The following is an 18,990-nucleotide window of genomic DNA, read 5'->3' as shown; positions in this document are numbered from 1 at the left end:
ACAAGGCTCTTTCCACCTAATTTTTCGATAGCTCTCTAGACATTCTAATGTGAAACCCCGAGATCTCTTGACCCTCATGGACTTGAGGGGGGTTGGCCTGAGCTATTTTCTTTAACTTTTCTGGATCCAGTGTGACCTTTTTGATGGAGTTCTTTTTCTTTTCTAAAATTTAGGACTTTTTGACGCCCTAGGCGGTGGTTCTGCTTGGAATGTGCGAATGAAAATTCGTTGATCATGCTTAAATGTCATTTTTTGTACTAGAACGTAATCTAAAGAGATCAGGTTTGTTTTGTTTTGTAACTAATTGTTTATTCTTTAATATACTGAAATATGAATCAATTTCAAATACTCAACCTTCATCTAATTATTGAATTGGTAAGTGTTCAAATTTCAATGGACTTCCAGAAATTAGATTAGTTTTTACTTTACGTCATTGAATTCATTTGCTCAACGTATTTTGATGCATTTGAGGTCAAGGAATGTACGAGATTATTATAAAATCAGTATAAAAATATGAATTGTATATGAGGGATTCAAAAATTGATATCGAGAACCATTTTTGAATTGTTTTGTTATATATTTTGTATACAAGTTGCGATTTCTATTGAAGGATTTACAGTACATGGGATGAGGATAACACAATATTTGAATATTCCATGAATGATTGATATATTAATGGCGTCCTTTTTGACCATCAGATTAGCCTGGAGTAGTATGGGATTGCTAAAACCCGCCACCAACACATCCAAAACCCCTTCTAATAACAGAAATAATAGTTCCCAAGTCCTTTGGTTTCGTAGGGTACTTGGGATTACCCTGGATCCTTAAAAACCACCCCCAATACAACCAAGGAACCCCTTTAATACTACGTTCAATGCAAAAAACATTAATTATATTGAAATAGGCATATCAATAATTATTTTTTTCTTTAATTTTGTAATGGGGAAAACTCAATTTTAAATTACTATTTGTTTTTCTTTGTGGAAAGGTTTGAGTATCTGACTGATTTGTGTTTGAAATAATTAATCTAATCCTATGAGTAAATGGTAAATAATATGAAATTTTAATAATTATAATTTTGTTGAGGCAAATATCCATATTTTATAAATTCCTACTTAAAATAATACAATTAATTTGTAAAAAAAAAAATTATAAAATACGGACAATTTTCCTAACAGGCAATTTTCTCTAGAGCAATCTTCCGTGTGCAATTTTTTCCAGGGCAGTTTTCTGTGAACGATATTAACCATGTAATTTTAATAGATCAAAATTAAATAAAAGTATTAATTATAAGTTGGGTATTGGAATGATCAATGTTGTAATTAAATAATGCCTTTTAATGCGATGAAATTGCAACTAGTACTATCTGCTTATACAAGTTGCAATTTGTACTACCGACATGGTAAATTATACATAAATGTTTTATTTAAACATTGTACAAAGGATATTTTGAAGTAATATGGTCTCAATCAAGTAGTTGAACGTGATGTGCGCATACATACATACCATTCTTCAGCCATTGTTAAATATAATTAAGGGAATAATAATTAAATACAAATGTAATTAAACCTGCCTGTAAGCGGGAACGCCCAAGAAGTATATTGAATTGTTATATAAAATACATTTAAATGGTGTTTGGCCGGGAGGATTACAAAGATCCTTGACGAGATTTACAGGGTTTAACAACATATGTATTTCTGAACATAGAAATTTAAGCAAGGGGAGGGTGGGGTTCATTCAAGGGTGTCACTAGAGAAATGTTACCTCCCTACCCTGAACTACGTCCTTGCTCAATATTTGTAGTCCAAGATGGCCCCATGTTCCTTGCAATGTGAATTTTTACAATCAAACTCATTTTAGAGATTTTTTCAAAAGATTTCAATGATTTTATCAATAATAGACTTGACTTTTATAACTCAGGGTGTCTGCAGGATTAAATTTTGGAGGGGCCTTGGTTTTCCTACTTGAAAAAAATTTAAAAAATCTATATTTAATCACAGAATATTTTTTTTTTGGAAAAAAAAAATTAAAATATCTATAGCTATTCACAGAAAATTCAACTTTCTGGAAAAAAAAATTGAAAAATTAAATTTTTTGGAACAAAATTTCAAAAATTAGAGTATTAAATTTTTTGAAAAATAATTTAAAAATCCATAACTTTTAATATAAGTTAAATTTTTTGAAAAATTAATGTTTTTGTGAAAAAACTTAGAAACTAAATTAAATTCAAAGTATTTAAGTTTTTGAAAAAAAAATCCAATATAAAATTTTTTATTAAAGAGGAAAAATTCTTGGGCCCCTGTAGCCCTCCCACTTCAGACACCTTAGGCGCCTTACTATGTATTTATTTATACTACTTACTTGACATCATTACTTTTCTCAAGGAAGTACCTAAATAAGTGCCTTGAATATGTACATATATTATAATCATCAATCTGCTTTGTTTTTTTCGTTGACTTGATTCCCATGAGTATCAAGGAAATTCGTTCAAGGTTTAAAAAAAGCACGATGTTCGTTGTCTATTTAAAGGCATTAAAAACACATAATATGCCTATATAGGCCTTTGATTGATTCTATTAATTACACCAGGTATATAGATAGTGGTGTAACGTCAAATTATGTCCGTTATGACTATACATATAATAATTAATTATTTTTTAATGACTCTTTTGTTCAACTATAATGTGAAAGTAATTCCCATTAAGATTTCCTCAAAACAACTTGATTGTAAAAAAAAATTTCACAGTAGAAATATTTTTTGACTTATAGCGTTAAATTTAATTTACGGGTAAGGAACATTTTTATTACATCAGAGGAAGGAATTTGTGGTATTATTCTTGTTAAACGCCATTTATCATCGGAGGATTTCTATTTATGTAATACATAAGTTGTAAATTGTTACATTTGTAGATTTATAAATTTTTATTGCAGGGGCGTCTGCAGGATAATATATAAATTTCAAAAATCCACTGCTATTAACATAAAATTTCGAATATTAAATTTTTCTTTAATTAACTAATACCCCTCTATCCACCCCTTGTGGATGCCCCTGTATTGGCTTATGATAATTTGTAATCTCAGTAAAACAAAAGTACTTTTGAGTTTATTACGATAGTCCTGTGCAATGTAGAAAAACTAACATAATTTTAGCAGCTTCTGATGTCATTTCAAGCTTATAGATTAGTTTACAATCTCATGCTATAAGATTTAACAGAAGTGTCATAATTTCCGTGCAACTTCCGGTATCTACATATATTAATACAGCAACGTTTATCTCTTTGTATGAAAAAAAGTCATCTGATATACTGTATTTAGTGTTCCTGATGTATATCATATACAGTATAATGAAAAAGAAAATAAATTATTAATTGAAAGATTTAATTTTTGTTAGGGGCGTGGGAAGAAGGTGGGAGTGAGACTTAGGGCTTTACTCAAAAAGACATATGTTTATATCCCCTGCCTGTGATCAAGGTTAATAGAAATGCAAGGTTAGACCATTTTGTAATCGGGCTTGCTATAATTTTCCATTTGATATAACGTAACAACTGCAGTGCAAGACAGACAGATTTTGGCAAAACACGTAAGCAATCATATTCTTTGAAGTCACTATTGTCATAATTTTCAATTTGATGTACTGTACCGACTGATTCTGACAAAACAAGTGACCAATCATTCTCGATGACATCACTATTAAAAAGCGTGGTAGAAGTCAAACATTAGTCGTACACGCATTATAGTATAACATTGTATTTCTATTAACCTTGCCTGTTTTATTATTTTGGAGGGAGAAAATGAGTTACTGCTAGAAAGAGGAGAACATTTTACATTTAAATTAGAATTAGTGCGGGAAAAGTTTTATAATTACATTTAAATTCATATATATTTATTTTTAATTATAATATACAGGATGACTGAAATATAGAAAGCGATAGTTCAACTATATTAAAAAAGAAAATAAAGGAAGTGTTTTATATATATAAAAATGAATGCGACTTTAGATGAGGTTTAACAACGAGCTAAAGTTCACATTAAATCTTTTTTTTTTAAAAGCTATTATTACTATTTTTATATTTTTGAGGAGATAACGTCCAAGCATTGAGTGATTAGCTTTGTGTGAGTGTGCTCATGAAACCCTGGAAAGTAACGCGGCAAGGATTTGCTGGGGAGTTATCTTCCATATTATTATAAGCAAAATTTGTATGCTTGTTTACGCCTAATAACTCCGAGTACTAGCACTAGTACATGATACACCTATCTTTCTTTGTGGTAGGTGTGTACATGTCTAAAATCTCAATAAACATTATAGACTCCCACTTATTAGGGCCATTAACCCATTCTTTCTATACTCAAAAATAACAATGAATTTAGATTAAGTACCAATTAATTCATGTACCATTCTCATTTTGCATTAAACAGAGCTATTTAACTTTTATATATGTACAATGGCCTAATATAGTCGATGTTAATTTACTTTAATTGCTGTAAGGCTTCATTTATGGGCTTCTGCTGTGGTGTTCTTAATGGGCAATGCTTCTTGAATTATTTAAATTTATGACATGTAGTAATACCATTAAGTTATTGGAAGGATATATGATTTGCAATTATGCGTAATAATGAAATCATTTTAGTTTCTCCAAGACATGATAGTTTTATATTAAAAGCACTCATATTATAAGCTTCCCATAATATATTGATTCCTAGTCTTTGAAGTACGGAAATGCAGATTTTTTGTATGTATACAATTAACACGCAGAGAAAACGTGCGACTAGCAGGAGGTGGAAAAAATACTTAGGAACAGTTTACAAACATGTAAATATCATTTCAAATGGGGAGATTATAAAGCCCCTTTGAGGAAGTCACTAGAAAAGAGGGTTCATCTTATATTTTCTATTTTGTAGAAAAATAATGATGTTTTTTTTCTCTCTATATGGAGAAGTCACGGTTCGAACATGGGAAGGTTCCATTCATTTGTTTATTGTGGATTTTTGAGTTATCTTTCGACACAAGGCCAGTTTTATGGGGATTAAGGGACACTAGCTTCATGTCCTGTGCACATTTATCTTTGTTCTAGGCCGGCTTACGGCAAATTTAGCTCTCTTTTCAGATAGTTTAATTTATTAGAAATTCCACATATTATCATTGAAGCCTTTGAAGATGCAAGCAATCCGGTTAAAATTCAAATATCCAGAAAAGAAACTCACTACAAAAATTAACCAATACGGTTGTGGATCCTTAATAATTTTTTACGCAATTTTTAATTAATAAATTTAATAATAAAACATCAATAAATTTTTATTATAGACTACATTTGGAATATTTTAAGTATATTGGCAGCTACCAATTGCGCCCAGGACCGATGGGCGTTGCTGCCTTTGGGATGAAGAACAATCAACAAATTACCCACATGAAGTCAAACAATACTATATTGGTCATTAGATCAGATATTCATTATAGGCAATACATTAAAACCACATTCAATGTTAATGTTGCGTGAATATGACGTAAGCCTCCACTGATCACTTTTATGAAGGAGCATGCATGTCCGTGTATGCACCTACATAAATCAATGTATTTCAACTATGCCCATGTAACGGAATAGAAAACCAGATGCTTCTTCTACTCTGCCTCTCTTTTTCTCCTTCTCAATAATCATTAACACGATTCTATTTTACTTTCACAAGTAGCCATCTGTCATTTATTTCAGTTAGTGAAATTTAACTAATCAAGATTTTCCTTCAAAAAAGGGTGCAAATCAAATCCTTAGTGGTCTAATATTGAAGAAATGTACATATGATATTCACATCTTCATTAGATATAATGAATGAAATGACCTTTCCAACTTTCCAAAAGCATTTGATTTGAAGGAAAACAAACAAACATAAAATTAAGGTTATGAAAATTAAAAGATTTATATCATTGGCTCTCAAAGAATGTAAAGTCATAAAAAAGAAAAATGAGTTGGAAGGATGCTCTATTCATTTATTATAAATACTTGTACGAGGGAGTTATATCATTACTAGGTTTCGAAATAAACATAACATATCCTAAAAACAAAAGTAAATGAGATACTTTTACGCTGTAGCCAAATAATATCTCTATAACATCAACAGCTTCTGTATGTAAATGGTATTTTCAAAATATCAGCGGGTTTCTTATGTATTTTTTTGTCAGCTGTCGATTTTATTCACTAATTTTTTTCATTCCCTGATTACTATTCTGAAGGTTGAATGGGTTTAAGTTGCAAACAATTATTTACTATTAAATGAGGAATGATACAACTGTTGTGAAGAAAAGGCTAATCAAAAATTTATTTTCTTTCTCTTTTTTTGAGAAAAGGTTGAGAGATACAAAGAAGATTGCTATGTTTGTTTTTTTGTCAACTGTCAATTTCTCAACTCTTGCTTATGATAAGTGTTTTAAAGAATATTAAAAAAGGCACTCCTCCTATCCGATTCTTCACATATATTACTTTTGTGAGGATCATAATTGTGTAAATTAAGCTCCAGGTGAATCCTTTTATAAATTGGAAGTTTATTTAAGCATTTCAATACCATGAAATATTACGTGGATTTATATTTTTTTTACATTTGGAAGACCTTACCTTTTAATAGAATTTATGTGTGTTGATGTTATTATATACGTATTTATAATTTTAGTTAGTATTATTAGATTATTTTTGAGAGTAAATGCACGATAAACAAAGACCAGAAGCACAAAGAGTCAATATTCATTCAAAAATTGCCAAAATGAATCATTCATTTCTTCAACACATTATAATGTTCCATCATAATGATCTGTCAAATATTTACTATGGGATTCCCATTGATAAATATCGAATTCACGATTGGGAACATAGGGCGTATCCCGTATGAAATGTATTAAAACATGGTTATTCCTTTGATACATAAATTATAATCTTGAATGGTAGTATTGTCGATTTAAGATATGTTGAGACTTGAGTTACATAACCAAACAATTTTGAGAGATAATTATGCTATAAGAACAAGGTTCTTTCATTATGATTACTCTCATTATGATGATGAAAAAAATAAGTGAATAGATTCTACAAGGTCCACTTATACGTCAGCATTGTAAAATAAAAGCAACATCTTTGAGAAATTTCAAAAGAACTTCGTATACTTAAGTAGATATAGAAGTACAAAGCATAGAAATGAAGAGATCCTGACATTTGGATGATTCATTTGATGAGAATACAGCACTAATTCACGCACATATAATTAATCATCCTTGAAACATCACGCTTGATTTGTCCTTCCTCTGTCTGACATTTGGATTCAAAGAGGAGATCTTCTAAACCTTATTCCATTCATGGGGGATGAATTTAAGAATTTCTATTGACTTTGAGAGAGACCAAAGAAACTTTACTTACTCACGACTCCATGGACTTAGCAGAGCTGGACAGCGCACAGAAATTTTGAGTTGGGTATCCGTACCATTAAACTACTAGGGGGTTCGGTATCCGTAACTTTTTTTTAAATTATGGTTCCGTACTACGTATATCCGTACTATCCCAAAATTATTTGTTACGGATCAACGATATTCTAGTAATAAATATTCAAAAAGACATCAAATAACAAGCATAATAATAAAATATGCAATTTTATTTTTTGCATTATCTTCTAATAAATACAATTATAAATGTAAAATAATAAATATAATTGCTTAATAAATAAAAAATACGAATAAAATATAACATGAAATGGATATATTATAATGAGAAATAAAAAAATCAAATACACAATTTACACCTCCTTTTTCAAAAGCAAGTCCAAGTTTCCTCCCATCAAAATTTTGGAAGCTACCGCGTGATCCATTAAATTCTGAATATTTTGAATTTTAAACTTGAACAAGATATAATTTGTTTAATGAACAATAGAATTTAAACAAAGTTAATACTATTAATAGATGTTTGTCTGAGCTCTCTTAATCCTCAATTAACCTTAGTGCCAATGATGTCTTCCAGGCGATCTGACACCCGTTGCAAATGTAGTCCTCTGTGTTTGTATGTTGGACACTCCAGGCCACCCCATCGACATTCACCCAAATAGGTATAGTCGAGAGGCTTAGTATCAGGTTGTAAGGGGGTCTAAAGTTTCAAAAAATAAATCAAAAGTCTTGAGGAGATTGATTTCTTTTATTGCTCTCCGCCTTCACAAGGCCCTTTCTACCCACTTTTTTGGTAGGTCTTTCGTTAGTCTAGTGTGAATCCTTCTTCCTCTCCAATGTTTCGGACTTGCTGACGGCATAGACGGTGGTCCTGGAGACGCCCAACTGCTTGTAATGTGAGAATGGAAATTCATCAATGACATTCAAGTATCATTTTCTCGACTTGTGCTAAAGAACTCAAGTTTGTTTTGTTTTGTGACTAACTATTTATGCTTCAATATATCGAAATATGAATTATTTGTACTCACTCAACCTTCATTAATTATTGACTTAGTAAGTGTTCAAATTTCAATGAACCACCCAGTGCTATATATTAGAAGAATAACAAGGGGGGTTTATTAACAAATTTTGAGACTCGCTGATCCATTTTTTAATTAAACTATAAAAATTAGCGTATATCGTGCTTCAATGGTACTTTATTCTGATGTGAACAGAGGAGGCATTTTTCCCTGTTGGTTTCTATGTACTCTTCGATGTACTTCCTTCCCACCCCTTCCACGTCCACGTCCAGTAATGAAGGAATAATAAAGGGAGAAATATATTGATCAGCATAGAAAGGATTTTAATCTAAAAAAGTCGCGGAACAGACTAGATTTGAATAAAGTCCATATCATTTTTTTTTTCAGACGACCCGTATCCGTACCATTTTTGGTTCCGTACCGGTACGAAAGTACGCTTTTGGTACAGAGTTGCCAGGCTCAGGGACTCAGCGTTTGCAACTCAACACGGAGTGGAGCTCACAGATTCAAGTTTTGACTCGTAGTTATGAACAGCTCTGCCTTGAGGATCAATTAAATGAATTTTGTTATGAATATTGATAGGGCACTGCAAATAATATGAGATGATGACTTGATTTTACGGGGGAAAAAAAAGTAAAAACACATTGACAATATAATAGTTTATTTTAAGGAGTACATGAAGCACCAATTGTTGTTGATACATTCTCACGGAAACCAAAACCTTTTCTGCTTCCTATTTGTAGCCTCACATTTGAAAATCCACGCAGTTATAACACAAAACCATGACCACAATTGTATATACATAATATTTGCAATAATGTTAACATCAAAACATTCGTTGGCGACTCTTTGGCTAAATGAACCACAGGAAGTGCACCATGTCCAATTGACTCTCTCTATCGAAACGTCTTGTCGTTGAAACCGTACATAAAAGATTGTAAATGCATTATTTAATTCATGTTTCAAAAAATTATGTAACTCTAAGGTATGAATGTATATACCGTGGCATTACCTCACTAAGATAAAATTTGAAATAGTATTCTATTTTCAGTTGTTTATTTTTTTTGCTTTATTTTCCCTTAGGGGTTATACATTTATGACTTCATAAAAAAAGTAGAATTTTTGCCCCCTCCCCCTAGTCTGTGCTTATCCAAAACTTGATATCCCCCTCTCATTAGACATCCTAAATTTTAGGCCCCCTTTTTCACCTTTACTTCAATTGGTGGTAGTATTTTAATAATTAATAACTTACCAATTTAATTGGATGGACTTTCTATTTGCAGCCTCGCCCTCCAACGATTGAATAAAGTTCGGGTACTACTAGGGAGACCCTTTCACTCCTCCTGAGATTTATCGTGACCTTTTTGCTTCTTAAAATGGGGATAAGCTCGATAATATAGTTCGATCAATTTTTTATACTGTGCTCCTTACTATTTTGATATTTTTTCGAAATGGAATCTGGTTGGGAGAGTAAGAGTAAAATTGCTTATAACTTCCAAAAATAACCTGTAAATCCTTCATTCTTGGGGCTTCATAGATTTCTGGCACCAGGGGTTCCCACTTAGAAAAGTGTGTTATACTGGGTGTAGAAAAACTTCTGAATTGTCATTCAAATACTCATAATTGATAAGGATGATGTTGTAGATAGAATTTTTTTTTATAATATTTATTTCTAAAACATTTTTTATTTATTATGAATCTCACCATCATCAGTCTTAATAACAGTATCCGGATACCCTTGCACACATTGGCAACGTATTCCTTTTTCATGAGCCTCCAATGCTGGTTAACGTAGGTTTTAAGGTCATCAATATTCGGTTCACCGACTTTTGCAGGCCTTCTTCTCAATTTTCCATTAAAAGGAGTAATCCAGTGGAATCATATCTTGGACCAGGAGTACATGTTGCTACCCATCCACTTTTGTATAATATTAGCAGAAGAGAACCGGAGCCTGTCCTGCTGAAATACGTACGTGACCTTGTTGGACTTCTTCTTGGTCTTGGTGATCTATGGGACTTCATTTTGCTCCACCACTATCAAGTAGTCGGCCACAGGTAACCTGTAGTCTACAGGAAACCAAATTGGAGTCATTTTATCTCCAGTTGATGCCACAACCCCCGACATCATCACAGAGGCCGAATGTTTGGTCTTGGTGACTCTCTTGATGTTGCTATCAGCCTTGACAAAGCATATCACCCGATCATTTTGCTTGTTGTAGACGGAGTGGACGGTAAAGGTCTTTTCATCAGAGAAAAAAAAAATTCTGTTTGCTGTTGGGCTTCAGATCATTCAAGAGTTTTGGTGAAGACGGAGTTCTTTTTGCAATAATAATTCCATTTGAAGTTGAGTAGTACTGTCTAACTACTAACTGATTTCGAACATTTTTTTTATGTTTGTGTGCAGGGTAGTACTTTCATTATACATACAGGTTGAAGACTCAAAAATTAAAATCATCTTCGAGGCCGTCTAGTCTGAGTTCTAAAAGCCTGAAATTTTTGTACGTGGCATAATCGAAAGAGCTGACAAAAAGCTACAATTTGATGTTTTTCGATCTCCGACAAGAAGATTTTCACAGTGTACGCTATTCAGAACAGGAGAAATGATCACACACACTTCTTGGCAATCAAGAGCTCAGGTCATGGTTCTTGGCGTCATGAAGTCCAACGGCATCAAGATTGGTATCTACTTCTTCAAGGCCAACGAGAAAGTCAACAACACGGACGTCTACTACAAGGTCCTCAGGTACCATGTGTTGCTATGGTTGAAGAGCAATTTCCCCAGGGACAACTATGTGTTTACTCAAGACGGCACCCCGGTACACAGGTTCAAGAAAGTGCAGGATTTCTGCAGGGAGAACATGGCTGCTTTCTAGCCTTTGTCCTCACCAGACATGACCCCCTGTACTTTACTGTTTTTATGTGTCTTGGAAAGCAAGGCTTCCCACCCGAATGTCGATTATCTGAAGGCTGTGATCACGGATGAGGGGAACAACTTGTCTTTGGTCTTCATGAAGGCCAGATGTGCTTTTGTTCGTCCTTACATTGAAGCCATCATTTATAATTGAAGAAAAAGGGTAGAATTTTTTTTGAATTACCAACTTTTGATTCAAAAGTTTACCTTAAAAATGGCACAAAATAAAAAAATGTATAACTTTTGAGTCTTCACCCTGTATAAGACTAAATATTACAAGTCCCTGATAAATTCTTCATAAAAAGTCTGTCAAAGGAACCCTCTTTTACCACTTTCTTTTAATACGTGACTAAACATTAGCTCATACACAAATATTTTCATTATTATATCCTTGTTAATGATCGTAAGCTTAGAGTGGAGAAAGGGAATACATGTTTATTATTATACGAGGGGTCATTGCTTGAAATGATCTACCTATGTAGCAGTCAAAGGCTTTATGTATTGTGGGATTTTTTAATTATTAGATGTACATATATAATCCATCAGTAGTTAAAGTATGTAAGTACATGAGTTTTCATTCATGTGTAGGTATCTAATCCGTATATCAAGTAACTTTTCTTTTCTTTTTGAGTAACCAGTATCAGATGGTTAAAGGCATTTTAAACATATTTATTATATCTATATTATACATTTTTGGAAGCATTTTAAATACTAAGCTAAATTATATCCATTTTTCAAGTATATTTATGTTTGTAAATATATAATATTTTCAGGGTTACATTAAATAAATAATAAAGTCAAACATTAAAATATAGACGAAGAAATCCATTTTAAAATATGTACTTCATTAAAAGATGGGTGAATAATACCCCACATTGTCTTTGTTTATTTCACAAGCAAAACGGTGGTTTTGCTGAACTTTCTACAGTATATTCTCCAGGACTGAAACTATTTGGATCAATCCAATATCCCATTGTAATTATTTTCTTTCCAACGTAGCTACAATTTTTTGGAATGACGTGAGGGTCTCCTTTACAGATGCGAGATGCTTCACAAACGGCATCATCAATGGAGGATCCATAAATCTCATGTGCTCGTGCATGTGAACAGCTCACTACATCAAAAACATTATCACACCCAGGTTGATCTTGCCCATAGAGTCCATTAGTTCCCGGATAAAAGTCGATCATACCTAGTCTTTCCAATGTTCCATACTGTAAGAAAGTATGCATTTAATATTAAAAATGCAACAATGTAGGTATATTACTTTTTAATAGGTACCTGAGGAATATACCCAAAGTAGCGTGCATGTCCATCAGTATGGATAACATCCACAAAATCCGCATATTCAGGACCTAAACGAGCCTCCTTACGCGCATTGACTCTATCGAAAGGATATGGAACGTCATTACAGAATAAAGGTCCGGCAGGATCTAATCCAGAAATACGATTTAACGGTTTGTCATTGTTCTCTACTAGGAGCTTTCCAAGGAGTCCACATGCATGTCCACCTAAGCTGTGTCCAATGCAGTGAATGTAAAAATCACGACTGTAGACGATTCTCCGAAGCTCCTTGATTATTTCATACATTGCTGTGGATACGTATCTAGTGTTGGCCGCAGATTGCCAATACTTGAATAGGTCGAAAATCCCTCCACCCCAACCTACAATCTTTGTATTATCAGATGGTCTTATTAATACTTAGAAAATGCATAATTTATAAAACTCACAATGACGGCTGTCCCGGGATCTAGTTTCATGATATTTGCCTGATACTCATGAAGCCAGGGGTCTTTAAAACTCTTTAAAAATCCGTGTATCAAAATGACGATTTTCTTTACTGAGATCTTTTCATTAAGGGTTTCAAAACACAGCCGAGTTTTTCTATTGGGCAGATTAAAGGCATCCAATTCACAATCAAAGCCTCCAGGCAGATATAAATGCAGAATGGGGCTCACACGATTGCCACATTCAGGTAAACCAAGGACATCGAAGGGAGGATCATTCGTGAATGTTACTCCAAGTTCTATAAATAAAAGATGTACATATTGTTAAAAGATATCTATCAATACTTTACCTGAGCAGGTAATGGACATTTTTGTGTCCTTTGAATGTTCCAGCGACTCTAAAAAGAAGGCTTGATGCTGTAAAATTTCAAGCTCAGGATATTGGATATGGAATGGGCCATTCGTAAAGATTCGAATTTCATCGTTACTACTACTGTAAAGTGGACTTGTAGGACATGGAAGGGCAAATAAAATATTAAGAAATATTGATAAGACACTAGGAAACATGTTTCTGAAGGAAACACTCGACTGACATAGACAACAAGACATACTGCTTCCAGATAAAGAAAAATATCTTGTTTTTTTTTTTTATAACTTACATTTAATATACATGTGTAAATTGATATATGCGTTAAAATATTTAGTAGCAAGAAAAAGCGTCATCTACGCTATTAATTTTCTATGTAGTATGTATACATATTTTTTATTCAACTTCTTTTGATCAGGCTACAATTATTAAATGGTACAAATTAAAATAGCTATGACATTTTTTAAAACCTTCATAAATATTTTAATTATATTTATTTATTTATTTTTAGAGTGCGTGATGGAATCACGAGCCTTCAATTGTTGATACCCAAGTTAATCCCTCAAACAAAGAATGATACTTTTGATAATATTGAGTATATTTATATCACTGAGGGTTCAGGTCGTCCAACCCCATGGAAGACTGATTGAGCCTCCTTCCAGATCCTCAATGTGGCGCTATGGTTTTCATTCACCTCCAAATTACAATGATCATGAGCTCTACTGTGGTGGATACTCTCGACAGTGGCAAAAAAATGGAGGGAAATGCGGAATATGTGGAGATCCTTGGGATTCCAATGTGGTAAGGATTTTTTGTTCACCTACGTCATTCTACATAGTCCATTCATATTTTATTATTGAATATTTAATTACAAAAATACTTCAACATCTGCAATTTTGTGATTTTGTAAATGTTATTATACCTTATTTAAAAGCTAGGTCATGTTTTGAAATGCAATTGTAATCAAGTTAGTTTTTTCTTTCATTTGCATTTATAAAAGTATTTTTTTTTTTTTTTGTAAAATGTACATAAAGTTTATTTCTGATCTTTCATCTAAAGCGTATTGCAGATGAGTCTGAAAGGATACATCATGTACAAGGGCGTCCGCAGTTGTTGTAAATAGCTGCGGATTTTTGTAGTTATTTTCCAAAAAAAATGATTTTTTTGTGAACAACTGTGGATTTTGATTTTTCAACAAATTTAATTTTTCGTGAATAGCTATTGATTTAAAAAACAAATTATGTTTTAAATCATTTCCGAAAAAAGTTAATTTTTGTGAATGGCTGTGGATTTTTAAATTTTTTCCAAAAAATTTCATTTTTCAAATATTTTTGTACAAAAATTTAATTTTTCGGATTTTTTTTACAAACAAAATGAATAAACCAAGCCTCTCCCCCCAAAAATAGAATCTTACGGACACTCCTGATGTATATATGTGGATAAAACATAATATTCCTTCATCTTGAATAGGTGGAGTCTCCACACCCACCAACCACACTGTATGTTACTCTATTTTCTTTAATTATTATTTTATAATTATAATATGTATCTCTGAAATATATAATGAAGGATCAATATAGACTCCAGTTATTACTTATAAGTCGATGGGTCCATGAAAAAAAATATTTTTACCTTTGACAGATCAATTAATAATTCGTATCTTATTAAGTTGATGTTAGCTTATTTGATACCCACAAGAGATTTATGCATTAGAAAAAAATACAAGGGTTAGAAATACTAATATAAAACTAATATATGTTATATGTTCAAAAAATTAATGACATATTTTCTAATTAAGATATTTTCATATGATTTATCGAATATGTTGGTAATATTTATTGGTCAATATATCTATTTATAATTTACAAATAAGTCTATAATATATGTATAACCTCAAATACATGAGTTCAAATTCAAAGTGCAAGGGTGTTCGCAGGAGTTGTGCTGGGCTGGAGAGATTGTAGCAAAAAAAAACCTCCCCATTAAGGAATTTTCACTTTTTACTAGTAAATTTAATAATTGAAATTTTATTTTATTTGTCAGATTTATTTTCCAAAAAAATTAACTTTCTGTGAATAGCTCTGGATTCTAAATTTTTGTTTCCAAAATATTCAATTTTTGAAATTTTCTGTGAATAGCTCTGGATTTTTGAAATTTAAAATATAATTTATTAAAAATAGCTCTGAATTTTTGAAAATATTTTCAAAAAATAATTCCCAAAAAATCCAACATTCAAGCCCCCCTCTCTACCCTTCAAATATAATCTTGGGGACACCCTTGTAGTGTGTAAATTAATGGTAATAATTAGAATATGTCTTTTTTTGATAAAGTTTATCGACTGATATAATTAGTAATCGAATTTAAAAGTTTATTGGTCATTAGTTATTTCAAAGAATCAAAAGTACATTAATCTTTTAAAATTAAATAATCATATCAATATCGAACATTTTTTATACTCAGTGCATGCCCATCAGTCAAAAACTGCTTGTTCTAAATTAAGTTTATAATGAATACAGCAATAGCTTGCATAAATATTTCGAATATTTCATATTTTAGTAGGTATCTATTTGAAAATGTTTGTATGTCTTATTCAAAACTCAATATTTGGTTTGGTTTATATAAAATTTATTATTATGTTACGACTTAAACTCCAAAACTCAAGATTTTGATAACTTGTAAGAAAAAAACAGGAACTGCGTGCTTTTCAAAGTACCTCCATGATTTGAAATAATGACTGTACCTATCAAATAATTGCCTTGTATTATTCATTTGATTTTGTTTCGTAAAGTTTTTTGTATGAAGTACAATAATTAAGTCAGTATTTTAACATTGTTTTTTACAAAAATGTTTATAAAGTTAAATCACACATACTTGCATAAATGTATTTATTCTAATGTAACTTTTGCAGTCATATAGGAATCATAATGCAGGACAATTAATCTTTTATGTGTATCTGTCTAAGTATTATAAATTGCTGATATGGAATAGATATATCTTTTTAAATTGTACTAATAGTGATATTTACAACTAAAAAATTAATTTATATTACTTTATTATTTTACTCAAACTATAGCCACGTGATAACGAAGCTGGAGGTATTTTTGGCCAAGGCATTATCACACGAAAATATGAAAAAGGGTCACCAATCAAGATACGTATACAGCTAACAGCCAATCACATGGGATACTTTGAATTCCGTATCTGCCCAAATAACAACAAAAAGCAGCCAGCAAGCCAAAAATGTCTAGATCAATATGTTCTCGAAAAAAGAAATGCTCCAGGAACAAAGTAAGATCAATCTCGAAACACACATATTCCCTTCTATTCTAAACATGCTGTTTTTTTCCATTTCAGATACTACCCTGGTCCAGGAGCAAAGATATTCGAAACGACTTATAGTCTTCCAACCGGCCTTACTTGCAGTCAGTGTGTTCTACAATGGAAATATGTAGCTGGTAACAACTGGGGTATGTGTAAAAACGGAACGGGTGCTGTGGGTTGTGGGCCTCAAGAAGAATTCAGAGCTTGCTCTGACATCACCATTACAGAATTGGATGGATCTGCCGATGATACAGCGAATGATATCTTTGATCCTATTCAATATACTCCAACTGTTTCTACATCTACAACAACAATGAGCTCAACTACATCTGATATTGAATTTGTTGATAACAATGACTTGGACGCGGATGTTTCCTATGAGGATCGTTTGGCTGAAGAGCTGCGCTGGGAATCCATGATTCTCATTATTTTGGCGTCCATTCTCTTTACTGGTGTCTTTTTCTGCTCTTTTTTCCTTTATTTCCTTAAAATTAAGGATGTTATGCAAAATTTCAACAAAAAAAGGGATTTATCGTCCCCTTATCTAGAAGGAGGGAGTAATGGAAAGTCATGTGATTTTGTCACAAAATGTCGACAATTGCTACAAAATATATCCTTTTGGAATAAACCTTCAAATAATCCCACGGACGTTTTCAATTCAAAGCCAAGGAAAAAAAAAGGTTACTATTTCATCAGAGTTACCCACTATTTACACCAACGAGGCCGTCTTAGAGGAACTAGAAAGTGAAGCCTCCTCAGAAAACGGTAATCCTGTGCCTCCCCCCTCGTATAAAAAAGTTGATCGCTGCTTCCGCTAATGGGGGCCCTCCTCCTCGATTAGCTACAATTAATGCTCGAGGTCCAATTCAACGACCCTCTTTACCTCCTCCCACTGCGCCTGATGATATTCCCTTACTAAAAACTCCTCCCATCCTTCAAATCAGTCACCCAACCTCTGTTACTATAAATGGAGTCTCAGTGGCAAGGAGTGTACCTTTGCAGGACTCTATCGGTGTTATAGCTCAAGCACGATTGGCTCTAGCGAATGATGAAATACCTGATTCTTCTGTAGAGTCAACTACCTTACCTCCTCCTGTTCCAACTACAAAGCCTCCGACAATGGATGAGGAATGAATTAATCATCCTATATTACAAATCATCTCTTTCAAAGACTTTATAAAGGCCTCATATCCCACATTGTATTAAATTGTACTATACTCATAACTTTACTCTGTTTAGTTAAATTCATTTGTTTCTATTAATATTAATAATTATAATGAACTATTTATCAATATTCATTATTCTATGTCTTGAATATTATTATTTCTATTTCCTTATTGTCAGATACTTCCAATTTATGAAATACATTTGTGTTTTATAAAAATGGTATATAATTAATTGAGATTAGCTATTTCTTAATCAACTCATTAATTATCACTGTGTAAGAAAAAAAATTATGAATAATGTTTAATTTCTGACGGATCTAATTCAATGAATAAAGCAATTTTGTAAACATTCATTGTAAGCTTTAAAATTAAGTCAATTATACCGAGTGGTCCATTAAAATCTCAACACTTCGAATTTGAAACTTCAACAAGATATAATTTATTAATCATCAATAGAATTTCAACAAAATTATTATTATAACTAGATCTGTGCCTGAGCTCTCTTAATCATGAATGTAGTTGCCCTTAGCGGCAATGATGGGTTCCAGACGGCGGTGAAAGTCCTGGCACCTACTGTGGATGTATTCCTCTGTCATGGTGTCACAGTTCTGACTGACACTGGCTTTGAGGGCCTCGATGACGGACACTTCATGCCTTCCCCTCGACATGCAGCCAAGAGGTATAGTCGAGGGGCTGACATCAGGGCTGAAGGGAGGGGGGAGAAGTGTCAAAAAAAACTTCAAAAGAGTCTTGCTACGAAGACGATGGGTTTATTTCATTGCTGGTTTCAATTGTGGCCTCTCCGTCTAACAAGACTCTTTCAACCCACTTCTTTTGATAGGTCCCTGGACAGTCTGGTGTAAAACTCCCATATTTCTTGTCTGGGCCCTATTGGAATTGAGGGGATTGGCCTGGGCTGTTTTCTTTAACTCCTACGGGCCCAGTTTGGCCTTTTTTACAGAGCGCTTCTTCCTCTCTAACGTAATGGCTGACGGCGTAGAAAATGTTTCTGTACTCACCCAACTGCTTGGAGTATGCGAATAGAAATTCGTCAATGATTCTTAATTGCCAT

The 18,990-nt window shown here is 32.6% G+C and overlaps 2 protein-coding genes across 3 annotated transcripts in view; one reads left to right on the top strand and one right to left on the bottom strand.

Annotated features, from left to right (window-relative positions):
• The window catches only part of LOC121127746 (uncharacterized), a 43,411-nt gene extending 25,275 nt beyond the window's left edge, over positions 1-18,136 (top strand). Inside the window, exons 1-4 of one of the 2 annotated variants that reach the window (XM_071892746.1) lie at positions 13,760-13,866; positions 13,943-14,232; positions 16,505-16,719; positions 16,786-18,136. In XM_071892746.1, the coding sequence (XP_071748847.1) occupies positions 14,005-14,232; positions 16,505-16,719; positions 16,786-17,500 (1,158 nt within the window). In that variant the 5' untranslated portion in view covers positions 13,760-13,866; positions 13,943-14,004 and the 3' untranslated portion in view covers positions 17,501-18,136. Of the gene's footprint in view, positions 1-13,759; positions 13,867-13,942; positions 14,233-16,504; positions 16,720-16,785 lie in introns of those variants that run through there. The other variant, XM_040723227.2, reaches the window with a different exon arrangement.
• LOC121127745 (lipase member I) lies at positions 11,986-13,688 on the bottom strand. Its single transcript, XM_040723226.2, has 4 exons — positions 13,415-13,688; positions 13,068-13,363; positions 12,619-13,008; positions 11,986-12,551 (listed from the first exon to the last, which is right to left on the bottom strand). Exons 1-4 carry the CDS (start codon positions 13,671-13,673, stop codon positions 12,228-12,230), a joined length of 1,269 nt encoding a protein of 422 aa, XP_040579160.1. The 5' UTR covers positions 13,674-13,688; the 3' UTR covers positions 11,986-12,227.
• Positions 18,137-18,990: the final 854 nt, after the last annotated feature.

This window comes from Lepeophtheirus salmonis, chromosome 13, assembly GCF_016086655.4.
Source record: "Lepeophtheirus salmonis chromosome 13, UVic_Lsal_1.4, whole genome shotgun sequence".
Classification (NCBI taxonomy): Eukaryota; Metazoa; Arthropoda; class Copepoda; order Siphonostomatoida; family Caligidae; genus Lepeophtheirus; species Lepeophtheirus salmonis.
Note: the sequence above shows the minus strand (reverse complement) of the source record. Positions and strands in the feature narration are given on the sequence as shown.

Coding starts and splice junctions, on each gene's coding strand:
- LOC121127745 (XM_040723226.2), bottom strand. CDS start 13,673: ATGTCTTGTTGTCTATGTCAGTCGAGTGTTTCCTTCAGAAACATGTTT. Junction 13,364..13,414: donor AATGTCCATTACCTGCTCAG/GTAAAGTATTGA, acceptor TTTTATTTATAG/AACTTGGAGTAACATTCACG. Junction 12,552..12,618: donor ACTTTGGGTATATTCCTCAG/GTACCTATTAAA, acceptor ACTTTCTTACAG/TATGGAACATTGGAAAGACT.